Source organism: Nomascus leucogenys, chromosome 19 (assembly GCF_006542625.1).
Source record: "Nomascus leucogenys isolate Asia chromosome 19, Asia_NLE_v1, whole genome shotgun sequence".
Lineage (NCBI taxonomy): Eukaryota > Metazoa > Chordata > Mammalia > Primates > Hylobatidae > Nomascus > Nomascus leucogenys.
Window position 1 is genome coordinate 66,363,131 of NC_044399.1, and position 13,398 is coordinate 66,376,528.

General features: G+C 49.6%; 1 protein-coding gene across 4 annotated transcripts in view; it reads right to left on the reverse strand.

Annotated features, from left to right (window-relative positions):
• Positions 1-607: 607 nt before the first annotated feature.
• The window catches only part of SHISA6 (shisa family member 6), a 325,784-nt gene continuing 312,993 nt past the window's right edge, over positions 608-13,398 (reverse strand). For 2 of the 4 annotated variants that reach the window (XM_030799427.1, XM_003274694.2), the window contains 3 exons: positions 12,708-12,764; positions 8,780-8,932; positions 608-6,954 (listed from right to left, as the gene is read on the reverse strand). In XM_030799427.1, coding sequence (XP_030655287.1) covers positions 6,404-6,954; positions 8,780-8,932; positions 12,708-12,764 — 761 coding nt within the window. In that variant the 3' untranslated portion in view covers positions 608-6,403. The remainder of the gene's footprint in view (positions 6,955-8,779; positions 8,933-12,707; positions 12,765-13,398) is intronic. The other 2 variants (XM_003274696.2, XM_003274695.2) reach the window with 1 other exon arrangement.

Below are 13,398 nucleotides of genomic sequence, written 5' to 3' on the forward strand. Positions count from 1 at the left end.
TGTACTCCAATTACCCATGGTAACTACAAGAACTAACTCAAAGACCAGACTAAGACCTAATGTCCAAGAATATTAAACAGTTCTGGGCTAAATGAGGACAGATAAGGAGCCAGAACTTCTATTAGGTCAGTGCAAAAGTAATTGAAGTTTCTGCCTTTACTTTTAATGGCAAAAACTTTTAATTATAAAATAAAGCCGTTTCAACTTTTAATGGCAAAAACCTCAATTACTTTTGCACCAACCTAGTAATTCTACTTTGAATTAGTATACCTTGTCCATTGACACTTGTTCTAGGCCTGTCTTCCCACATTCCTCATAGTACCCATTGTAGAAAGCATTATTGTGGTTTAATTGGTATATCGTAACAGTCACCCATTGCAAGTATAAACTTTTGTGATTTTTAGTAAATTTATACAGTTGTACAACCATCAGCACAATCCAGTTTTAAAACACTCTTTTCACCCTCAAAGTCCTCTAGCTGCTATTTGCAGTTAATCTTTGCTTCTGCCCCCAACTCCAATGACCTTCTACATTCTTTCTTGCTTTTTAATTACTTTTGGTTTTGACTCTGTAAAAGTCAGCATGTGGCTACTTAAAGAGACACACGTTATGTTGAAACGGCTTTATTTTTTAATCCATAAATATCTGTTACTGACAAAAGTGGAAAAATCCTTAAGACTAAATCTTACTAAAGTGTATCTGTTTACAGTACATGTAGAATGTGCTTTGACAGGTAAGTAGAACGATGAGATTTGTACAGAGAAGCAGTTACTAGAGCACTGCTTACCATGAAGCTTACGTGTGAGTAACGAAGAAACTGCAAAGATACAGATAGAAAGGTACTTTTCATCAGTACTACCATATAATAAACATGGAATTCATAAATTGGGCTAATGCATAAAAATGTTCATTAATCCCCCCTTAGGAAATTGTGTCCCCAAACTAAAAATATTACAGTAAGAATTGCTTTTTATTAGAGAATTTCAAGAATTCTTTACTACAAAATGTCTAGTTGAGTTATAGAACTAGAGGAATATTTGCCACTACAAAGCCAATGAATGAGTCCTCCCATGGTGTGGCATTCAGGGGTCACTGCAGGGTGGGCAGCAAAGTTAAGCAGGGTCTTCTCCTCCCTCAGGAAGGAGAGCATTAAGGAAACACACAGCCACAACATTATTTCTCTGACTGATGGAAGGTTCATGTGTTTGCTGATTTACAAGATGAGTTTGATGATAACAAACTTGGACTCTCCATTCTTGCTTCACAAGCCTTCACCGGGAGGACGGTAGTGTCATGAAAAGGACTAGAAAGGTACTAGGATGGGGTGAATGCCCCTTCCTAGCAGCCCAGATAGTGATGCCTCCTCCTCCAGTTGGAATGGAGCCTCAGTATCCAGACTTGGTCTTCAGGAGACATATTTCAGAGTGGGATATCATGACATTCATTGCCACACAACAGCCTGACATGTTCCTCTGCAGCTTGAAATGAATTTCCCAGCTGCCCTCAAGTACAAACTTCATGCCCTTGTGGGCAAACTTCCAGACCTTTCTCTCCAGCCAGCTCGCTCTCTCTGAAATTGGAACTGCCTCCCTCCAGCTATAAGGACCGTATCCAAATGGAAACTCCAAACTCAGAATTCCCCAGAATTCCACAGTCACTTAGGATGGTTTAGGCGTGTCTCTACAAGAGGGCTTCCACGGCACACAGTTGGTGACCTATTGAATCGTTAGGCCCTTAAACTTCAGGTACGAGGGCATCCCTGGGTGATCGAGCCCATCAGGCCCACCCCAGGGTCTAGTGAGGAGTGCGGTGGCTGTCCAGGACATCTGAGGACATCGCTGTGGGGCAGGCGTTGTGGGATGTGTGCAGCTCAGTGGAGGTGGGGAGGAACGGGGAGAGCAGGTGCTGGCAGGGAATGAAAGCCCTACAGTGTAAGAGCTGGATGAAACTTCAGAGCTCATCTAGTCAAAGCCCCTTATTTTACAGATGGGGAAACTGAGGCACTGAGTGGGGAACATGACTCCCCCTCGGAGACAAAGCCAGGGCTGGAAGCTGTGTCTCCAGAGCCTCAGCCCTGTGCTTTTTTTCTCCGAGAGTATGCTGCCTTCCAAAATCAAATATAGAGCCCAGGAAGACATGTCCTTCATATTGAATCTGCCATTAAAATGCTGCATTTATAAAAAATAACATTTGAACCCTGAAAAATACTTCATTAAAACACAATGCGCTTTCTTGAAAATACTCCAGAGCAAAATTTCCCAGATTCGGAGAGGATGACAGGAAATGTATGTGGGAGGTAACATGCCAGCTTTTCTCAGGGCAGGCGCCTTCTGGAGTCCGAGTGATTGGCAGCCCTTTCATTTTACCTTGGGTCAAGTGCACAGTTGCCTGTGGAAGGAATATGAAGTTGGAGGCTGGTGACAGACAAGGTGTCTCTGAAGAAAATGGATTGAGTTTGATGGCAGGGATGTTGGTGTGGATATTGCTCCATGCTTGGAGACTCAGGAGGCCCTCAAGTCTTTGTGGACGAAGGAGGATAGGTGACATACACAAGCAGGAAGGGGGCAAGTGTGTTGGAGCAGTGGCTGAGAGCCCTCAAGGATAGGAGTCTTTGGCCAGAGCAGGAGCTTCTGGGCTAACATCAGGCTGGGTTGGGAGCTTCAGGGGACTTGCTAGTGGCAGGAACCAAACTGACCATCACAGGCCATGACATCTCAAACCCAGAGCTCCATTCCCTTCCCTCCCAGAGCTCAGAGGGGGAAAGCCCTTGGCTCCGTACACTGGGGTATCAACTCGCAGGGGCAGGAGATGAAGGATGCACCAGTGAGGCAAACAGAAGACCCAAAGAATGTCTTATTCTTCCATTGTTTTCACTGAGAGCTCTGATTTTTAGAGCTGGAGATTATAGCAAGACCAGGGAAAAGAAATTAGGAATAGAGGAAGGTAGATGGAGGAAGAGGGAGATGAGAGGAAGGAAGGAGTGACCTGGCATTGAAATCAGGTTTTCTGGAAATCAGGAGTTTCTGGGAGGGAGAGTGGAAAGAGGGGAGGAGAAATTTGAACTGGGGGCAAGGTTGGAACTTTCTAAGAGGCAGATGCATGGCCCAAGACACTCCCAAGACACTGGGGGAGCCCTGAGGGCAGAAGCCCTGTTAGGAGGTGAAGGAATGCTTGGCAAAGCCTTTTTGACGCAGGAAGGCATGGAGCCAGGAGCCTGGAGCAAGACAGGGAAGGTGGAGGTGCAGGAGGGATTATGAGAGCTTCAGTGCCACCAGAGGCCAAGGAGACCAGGCAGAACTTTCGGGGCAGGAGAGAACCTGTGCAGATTCCAGTTCATTCCTGTTAGAGCAATAATGTGCAAGAATGAATAAAACAAGGGGAGGGAAATCTTGGGCTTTAGGCTTCCTTTGTGAGGGGGAGGGAGGCTTTTACTGTAAGGGTAGATGGTAATTCTATGTATGGTAGAGGCCACCAGCCTGGTTCATCATGGCATCTAGGTTCCAGCCCCAGAAGCCTCTTTTATCTGCTACGTGAACTTGCCTAGTGATGTGGCTTTGCTTGTTCCATAAAGATGGATGGGTCAGCTGAATAAATGGGATACCTCTGTGTCCCAGCTATGACACAGTTTCCTGGATTTTGAAATGTGGGACTGAATTGGAGCAAGTTTGTAGACCTATCTGTTTCTTTTTTCTTCCCTCCTTCCCTTCCTTCCTCCCTCTCTCCCTCCCTTCACTCCTTGCTTCTAGACCCAAAGGTGAAGCAGAAGAAATCCTCAAAAAGAAGTAAGCATTGCAGTAGAATTTTCCAACCCAACTGACATCAGATACTTTCAGCCAGACAGTGGTAAGGCTGGGATGAGAAATGTCTTGGAATCAACTCATCAACAACCCCTGAGACAGACAGAAACCCTGTCAGAGACAGGGCTTGGGGAGGACCCCTGGGGAAAAGTGTCACCCTGGGGGCTGGAGAACTTGGTGCTGAGAAGCTTTGACACTGGAGATGGGATCAGCTTTCTGGTTTGGTGTATACCTGCATGTAGACACCTGGGAAGGGCATTCTCAGCCACTCAGGTCCTTTCCCCTCACCACCAGCATCCTGCCTTCCCAGGGATGGCCACAGATTAGAGGATTCAAAGGTGCTGGGCTCAGGGGTCCAGCTGGGAGCCACCTGCTCTATTCAGACTCACTTCTTCCTTTCCAACCCTCTTAGCCTCATCTTCTGGAACAAACTCATAAACCCCTGGGGACCAGCCCTAAGAAGGTTTATGTGTCTGTTGGGAGGAAAGTGGAGAGGGTAGTCCCTGGCCTTCCAGCCGCACAACTCCAGGAGTGTGTCCCCAGTGTGGGGGCTGACGGTGGCTTTCACAACCCCCAGCCTCCATCCCCCTAAGATCCAGGGTGATGGTTTCCTGTTCCTGTTGGGAGGCACACCCTGGGGAGGGGAGAAGGAGATGAGAGCTTTGGAACTCTTGAAATCAGTGAAAGGACACAGTCCATTGCTTTCTCTGTGGTTTGTGGACTTGGTTAGATTAAAAGTCTCCAGGGCTGGCACCAATAAATTCTCCTTCTACACTCGCCTTTTTAAAGGGCCATGAGTGCAGAACTGAGGGCAGGTAAAACCCCATTTATAAGGGCACTGCTGTTGGATCTGACTGTTTTTAGATCACACCTTTACGCAATAGCCTGGAGTTGATTCCCCCAGCCCCAACCCAGCGGGTGCCCTGGCCCTGAGAATGAGGGAACCCCTTCTTTTCCCCACCAGGCTCTCTGGTCTTGGGGGAGCGGATGCTGCTGAATTCACTTCACCTCCCCAGGAGGCCATCACACCATGCCAACCCCCAGGCTGGAGGCGGGGAAGAGGCTGAGGTGGGCTGGCAGTGGTGGTCCCTCAACAGAGCTGAGGACCATGGTCTACCAGGTGCCCCAGTGCCTGCAGAAAGGGTCCATACTGTGGGGACCTGCTCAGTTAGCCCCTAGGCCAGTCGCCTGGAGGACCTTCGTTTGCTTTTGCTAATAGGTCTTTGTCCCTTTGATCCAGAGGAGGCACAGATCTGAAGAAGGAACAGCCAGGAAGAATAAAGCTGCAGGGAGGATATGGGGGAAGGGGAGACAGGCAGTAGGAGTGATCTCTGAACTGAGCAGGTAGACAGAGATGGGGAAGGAAGGATGGGCAGAGAGGGTGCAGGAGAACCACCTCTCATCCTCCTTGTCTGGGGGCTGAAGAGCCGCTCTCTAGAAACTTCTGTCTGGGTCCTGCTGGAGGTGCATGTGGGAACAGGTGGAGCCCTGCAGGATGCGAATGTTGAGCCCGAGACCCCGCGCATCACAGTGGCCCTCCCCACCCTGGCTCTCGGGCCACCGCAGGTGCCTCCTAGGAGCAGAGCAGGGGTGGAGAAGGCGGCCAGAGTGGCAGTCATGGTCAGGTCTAGAGGCCTGGAGGGAGTGTGGAGATGATCGGGTGTCTGGGAGGGCCAGCACCCCATCGCTACACCCCTCTGCGACGGCTACAGCCAAAACCCCAGAGAACTCAAGGGTGAAGTCCTCAGGGCCAGGGGAGGAGCATAGCCTGCTAACAAGACAGGCCCAGGGGAGGAGCACAGCCCGCTAACAGGACAGGCCCAGGGGAGGAGCACAGCCCGCTAACAGGACAGGCCCAGGGTCCTTATGGGCGGGCAGTCAGCTGGAAGGGGGCGGAGTTCCCACCAATGGGGAGGCAGCTGAAGGAAGGGAACCCCTCCTGGTCCTGGGGCTGAGGGGAGGGGCACAGGGCCAGGGTTGGGCCCTCAGGGGTCAGCAAAGGAAGGGTCACTCAGTGGGGACCAGAGAGTTCCAGCAGGCAAGAAAAGAATCATTATTGTGCTTATGGACACAGCAGCTCCCTGGCTCTGAGAGAGCGAGCAGGCAGTTTTTAGGCACTAGAAGATTTCTGTGATGCGGTTCTAGGTAAATGAATGAGACCGAGTAGCCTATTCGGTCAGCCCACTGATTGGACCCGCTGGCCCCTTCAAACCCAGGCAGCTTCAGACCACGGTCAAGCAAGGGTCTCTTTGCTGACAGAACCTGCAGCTGAGTCCCCTGGACGGGGAGAAGGAGGCGCGGGATGGAAAGGGAGTTGGCGAAGGTGGTCGGGGGTAAGAATGGGGCCTGGCCCCCTCCTCACTCCCCATTGATTCTTCTGGAGGAGCAAGAGCGATTGCTCTTGGTCCTGGGTCTAAGCGTATTGAACCAGGTCATCGGGGCTGTGTCCCCGGGGGTATGGCTTTTTGGGCAAAGGTGGCCCACCCCCACTTCCTACAGAGGGGACGAGGGAAGGGAGAGTGGCAAGGCTAGAAGCTCTGCTCCCGGCCCCTCCTGGCCCCTGCTGTGCTCTGCCACGCCCAGCAGCCCCAGCCCTGCCCCGCCGGTCACACGGTCACTTCGGTCTTGCTGGCTGTGTAGCAAGTGTGGTGGCCCGGGATGTAGTGCAGCTGCTCCACTGTGTTGTGTCTGCGTGAGGCAAAGGCGTGGCGCTTGGCTGCCGTCTGGCTCAGGCCCAGGGTGGCGTACGAGTTATTGGAGGCACTGGGATGAGAGTGCATCTTGCTCATGCGGTAGCGGTCCAGCACGGGTGTGGACACAAAGACGTCCGTGTGCGAGATGGCCCTGGACAGCGACTGCTCGGGAAAGGCCGTCCGCTCCGGGGACAGCAGCGGGTCCTGGGAGTGCAGGCGCTCCGTGGAGAGCAGCTGCTCGTCGGACAGGATGCGGTCATAGGGCATGCTGAACTCATCTGGCAGGCCCCGATCCGGGGACAGGACCCTGTCCTGGGACATGGCCCGGATGGGCCGGCGGGGTCGTTCCCGTGGCAACGGCTTCTGTTGGGACATCTGGATGACATTGAGGGGGAGGGTGCCGCGGGCAGCCAAGTCGGGCAGGTGCCGCCGTCTCATGTAATACTCGTCAGCCTCCTTGTCGGCTGCAGGGGAGAGACAGAGTGAGAGAAGGCAACTGGGGTGACCCTGCAGCCAGGACTCAGATAGAACCCTGCCCCACTCCTGCTCCATCACAGACCTGTCAACTTTAAGGGATAATACAGTCAAACTCCTTTAGTTATGGATTAGGACCTGGAGGTTCAGACGGGTGAAGGGTGTATTTTCCCACTGAATGTGCAAACCATTCTCTGGGGGCTTGTTAAATGCAGATTCTAATTCAGTGGGTCTGGGGTGGGCCCAAGAGTTTGCATCTCTAACAAGCTCCCAGGCAATGCTAAAAGCCTCTGGTACATGGACCACCTTGAGTAGGGATATGTTAAGGGACTTCCTCAGAATCCCCGGTGCGTTCAGGGCAGAGTTGATAGCATGCCCAAGTCCCTGAACTCCCCCTGGTCCTGGGCCGTATCTACCACACCATGGTCCTGAAACAGAATGACTATCTGTCTTACTAAAACATCCAAATAGCAGCTCTCGAAGCTTCCTGATGAGGTCCAGAGCCAGCCTCCTGCTAGAATAAAGTAAGATGCTCAGACTAAGAAACACTTGTGAAAATGTTTAACTGGTAACTTAGGAACATCGTAACACCTTCTCTGTAGTAACAGGCAATGCATAGAAAGCCAATACATGGGCCTTCAGTCCCCACACAGCCACATAATCAGCCTACACACACTCCACCTGTGCCCATAACACAAGCTGGTTGGGGTAATCTTACATGTGCGCCTCATTTAGATGCTCCACTTCCTCTCTATCCAGCTGGCCCTCCTAAGCTCACACTGCTCTCTGTACCCTTGAATTTGCCCAGAACTTGCATGCTACACACAAACCTACTTGAACTTGCAGGTTACACACAAACCCACATTGCCCCAAATTTCAGAAATGAGCCCTCCTACACATGGCCTTCTAGATCTCTGCAAAAGTGTGGGAATTCTGTCTGCTCTTCAGTTGGTGCAGCGGGGTCGCTGATGGGTATCCTTCCTCCTGAGCCAAATTTCATCAACTCGGGATGATTCCTCAGGTTATCAGACAGTCCCATCTCTAGCTAGAGACTCCACGTTTCACCATGGAGTGGCTGATGTGGACTTGGGCTGCACTTCTGTCAGGGTAGGTTACCTTGAAGCTTTCAAGCAAATGCTCAGCCCTTGAGGCTCCAACTGCAGTTGGGTGGTCATCAAAAGAGACTCCCGGGAAAATGGGAGGAGAAGGTCCAAGGCCGGAAAGCCAGGGAGGAAGAGCTGTCATTTAGGGAACTTTTTTGATATTTTTGTATCTTTAACCCATCGATGCCCAGAGTCTCCCAGACTCAAGAGGCAGATCTGGCATCACCGGATAAACTGGATTGGACTGGTGAAATGGGGTGTATGCATGGGAGGTGAAGGATCTCAGGTCCTCAAGACACTGTTGGCTGGGTTGGAGAGGGAGCTGGTTTGTGGGCCTCTGGGAGAGGTTTCAGAGAAAGCTCTGGCCATTGCTAGCTTCTATCCAGTGTAGGGTATACAGCAAGGAAGGCCCATGGTTTGAAGAAGGCAGGTGGGTGCAGGACTGGGAGAAGGCTTTCTCCTGCAGTTAAACTGGTGCATGAGTTGGAAGGCTGTCTCCTATGGGGATGTGAATCTGAGGATTCTAAGGCCTTCTTTTTATGTAAGGAACAAAAGCAAAGAGCTTGTTTATTCTCTTCTCTCATCCTGCAACTCCTTCTTTATTCTTAGGATTCGACAGCTGTCCTATGGGGTATGGAGCAAGATAGTGTGACATAGGAAGGTATCTTGGAGCCCCAGAGACAGACCCCAACTTGGGGGAAATTCAACTTACTTAGCCTCTTCAGAGATGAATACTTGCTGGGGTTGGTCTTTACTGCAGACTCATAGGATGGGGGCAGGTGGGCCAAGTTCTGGAAAGAGCGGGAGAAGGAAAGGTCATAGGGCTCGGTGGCTGATGTCAGGATGTTGTTCATCCGTGGCTTCTCTGCAAGAAAAGGGAGGGGTGTTTTGTGTTAATGAGGACCATGTCTGTGGCAGATGTGCTTTCTGCCTCACCCCTGATTCTAATCCCCATCCTGCTTTCCTGGACCTCCATGCTGGGACGTAGGTGATACTGTTGACTCAGTTTCCCTCATGTTCAGTTCCAGTTGTCAATAAGCCTAGGGGTAGATGCTGTTTTAGCCACCACCAAGACAGTTCACCATTCTGTGAATGGGAGACCCGACTCGAGTCTGAGGAGCGAATGCTCTCTCCTAGTACATCTCTGGGTTATCTGCTGAAAACATAAGCCTGATGGAGCTGAGGGGCATCATAAATATCATCTACTTCTGTGTGAAAGTGCTGTCCTTTTCCTAATGCTTTAGGCAAACCTAGCTCTCAGGCTCAGAAAAATCTGAGTTGGAGGACATGGAGTGACTTATGTTATTTATGTACCCATAGAAGAACTGAGTCCAGGACCCAGCTCCACTGAGACCCAACCCATGCTCCGTCCATGGCATCCTTTCACAGCTCATGTAGCCCCTTTCTCCTCTCCAAGCTCTGCACCTGACAAGCCACAATGAGCCACAGAGCTATTTTATCTTACTCTAATTCCTTTCTCTGAAGCCCCCTTAGCCATCTCTAAGCTGCTGGGAGGAAAGAATCTAGACAAAAATGCATAGCACATCATCCCCACTTTCTCCTTCCTTCCCCTGAGATAGAGCACTGAGATGCAAGAATCTGAAGAGATGGAAAGGAGTGTTGTTCAATGCCAGAGCTGGGGAAAAGAATGGAAGGAAAAGTGGGAGAAACAAGTGCAGTGTGCGCTGGGCTCAGGGCCAGATGAATGACATCTCGAGAGGGGGCATGCAGGGCCGGTGAGGGAGGCAGTGAGGATGAGGGGACAGAAAGAGCTGGAGATCCTGGGGAAGAAGATGAGCATGCCTCAGTGCTTCATGGACTTGAGGAAGAGAAGCCACAATAAGAAGTCAATGAGTGGCTGCCATGGGAAATGGTGGTACCATTTCCAGAAGTGAGGCAGTTGGGAGGCTATAGTCTCACTGTGTCATTCCTCCATCCTCTTTGGTTTGGGACACCTCAAGGCCAAAGAATTTCTGAGAGGGGGCAGGCTCTAACTTCGGACGAATGTGCAGGAGGACTGCCACACCTCTTGGCAAAAAGAGTGCGGAACCGTGGAGAGCAGAAATTCTGTGGACTCTGTGAGAGGTGGGAGAGAGAGAAGCCCTCCTAGGCGTTGTCCAAGGGCAGCCCCAAGCACTGGGGACTCCTGGCTTCTTTACCCCTTCCTGCCTTAATTGTCACCCCCAACATTGGGAACTAAGCCAGGGACTCAGCCAGTGAGATGGTATTCGTGCCAGCTCAGGACATATGTGAGGGGGTGGAGGGTGCTCTACATCCCCATCAGAACATGCTGTACAGAAAGAGCCTCCCTGGCATGCATCAGGACAGATGCCAGGAAGTGGAGTGAGCAGGAACTTGGGAGTGCTGCTCCTCAGAGGGAGTAATAGCCACTCATCCCTCAGCACTTGTCTCTTCACTTTGGCCATGCTGGAGAAGAAGGAACCTCCTTCTGCCTGTTGGCATTATACTCTCAACAAGGCATCACTCAGCTCACCCACTTCCAAATGCAATCTTTCTGGATACTCTTGTTCCACCACTGTGTTCCAGAACATACCCCTGAGCCAAGGCCAGCTCTCCCTTGCCTTCTGCCTTCATGGGATCACCGTTGCACACTCTCCCTCCTATGGAAATGCCTCCTTTACTCTTCTCTATGAAATTCCCTCCTCACTCAAGACGTTTTGCTGTGCCAATGTCCCATCTTTTTAGCCCACGACAATATCTGTTCTTTAAGCCCATATTGCTCTTCTAGTCAGTTCCACCCAGTTTAGTATCTAACTGATCTCTAATAATTTGACTTGAGTTGGAATTGTGGACCTCCAAATATTGCAATCTCCTTGACAGCAGGGCCTTGCTTTCCAATTTTTTTTTGATTCCTTCATAGTGCTTGGCCCAGAATAAGGATCCAATTAATGCTCTTTGTAGAACACTAATTAAGTAGACTCAGGCCCCCTCCTCGCTTGAGAGTCACTCTGCCAGCTCCTGGGAAAGAAGGGAACATCCAAGAAAGCGATGCAGAGAAAACTCTACTCCCACTACATTGTGAGCTGCTCAAGGGCAGGGACCGGGTCTCATCAACCCCCATCTCCTTGCACCAGTTGGAAAAGAGAGGACAGGAAGAGAAGGAGGGAAGAATGGCTCCTCCTGTTGTATTCAGGAGTCTGCTTATGTTGGCTCCTTCTCGGGAAAATGAGCTCGGTAGTTGTTCTTTCAGAGTCTGACTGAGCAAGTGAGAGCTCTCCTTGCATGCCTTTTCTGGCTCTTCCTGAGGCTGCTTAATCACTGTGGGCATCCCCCAGGCTCCCTGCCTCTGCCTTCTGCACTTCTCTTTCAGTGCAGAGTGCCCCCACTCCTGAGGCTTCTGTTACTGCCTCCAAAGCTTCACTCACATCTTCAGCTCTAACCTTGCTCCAGACTTCATGTCTGCATTCCTGCCTGTTGAATATTTTTTCTTGCAAACTCCAGGTGTCCAGATCCAAACTCACTGACAACTCCATCCCCGAGACATACTGGCTGTTTTCCTGATTCCTTAGATTGTGTTAATAAAACCCTTCATTTTTCTAATCAATATCATCATTGGCTGTCATCAGCCATATTCAGTTAGTAAGGAACTTCTTCCAATTCTTTCTTCAAAAGGTTTCATATCTCATCTGTGCTTTCTTTTCCCACTGTCAACATCACCACTGGTATCAACCTCTTTTCACTGATCTCCCCAGTTTCTCCCAGTTCTAACTTTTTAGATGCCACAACCTGACAAATCTGATTATACTATTGCTTTCATCATTTATTTCCACCTGGATCATAGCACATGAAAATATTCCAATCTCCTCTTCCTAATGATAATATCCCTCAAATTCAATGCTGAGGCACACCATAATCTGACATGACAGTGGTAGGTCTCTCTACCAGGTAGCCTATAGGATTTATCATTGTTTTGAGTTTCTCTCTCACTAAAATTTTAATGATGTTTTCACTCTTTCACAGCAAAGAGACAAAAATGACTGATAGTTCACAATTTACATGGCTGTTTTATGTTCTATCAAGTCTTGAGCAGGTGCCAAAAATAGATTTTCTCTGTTCAGCTGTGATCTGGTGGGAAGATATTATAATCTAAGAGGGAAACATGGTTTTATAACCCTTGGGCACTATGCTAACACTCCTTCACTCAACAATTTTCAGCTTCTTTTTTCTGCCAAGAGGCTAAAGCCCAAATCAGTTTTGAGTTTTATCAAATCTTAATTAGCTTGGGGAGGATCATATAGTTTAACCAAGTCTCATGTCCTTTGTAAATGATATCACAAATAGCTTTGAGCAAATGAGGGTGTTTCACTCCTTGCTGCGGACATATGGAATTTATGACTGTAAGAAGTGATACAGGTGGCAAGTAGAAATGGGTCTAGCCCCTTTCCGTTTATGTCAAGAGATCATTCTGATATCAGAGACAGAAACACCAAGGGGAAAATAGCCTACAAGTGAGATTAGAGCATTGTGGCCCTGGAGGAGGGTGGGCCTGTGGCTCCTTGCACCTCCTTAGCTTCAGTGAGTTAATGACCATGTGTTTGATGCCCTGATAGGCATCCGTCCTTAGAATGGTGCCACTCGAAATGAGGAGGAAATGCAGAGTGCTCTCAATCATCTCTCACCATGTGGCGGGATCTGGGTAGCACTGCTCAAAATCGGATGGTTATATTGATGATCACCTGAAAATCATAGAAAAGAAATTTTTAAAGAAGAGTTCAGGCATTCCACCGTCTCTCCAACATAACAGCATCTCTCTTTACCTCTAATGTGCTTCTCTGACTTAAAGGAAGCACTTCTAAGAAAGGCAGAGGTCATTGTATGAGGCTCCAAGAAATGTCCCCTGCTGTTTCTGTCTCCTTCTGCAACAGGGCTTCCTCTGTCACCATGGTGACCCACCCACATCTCTGGATGAGGCCAACCAGCTATAGAGGCTTTGTAGGGGTGGGTAGGGGAGGAGAAGGATGGAGAGTAGGGAGTGTTTGGCAGGTATGCATGCATGCGTGCATGGACAGGGTGGGGGAACTAAGCCGGGGAAGCAGATTTCTTTGAGTGGTGGGTATTAGGGTGTGGTTAACCAAAGTGAGGGTGCCCTGACTTAAGGCGCTTCCACTTTACAGGACTTTGATTTGTCCCTAGGCCTTTATACAGGAGGGTCTGGATGCATCCTGAGATGCAGCAAGATGACCTGAGCTGTCCACTGCTTGAGATCAGGAGTCCTGGATTCTAGGCTCTGTCCTGCCTTTAAATGACACAGCCTAATAGTTCAAAAGCATTTCCGTTATTAATAATATTCCACTTAGATGGAATAAGCCA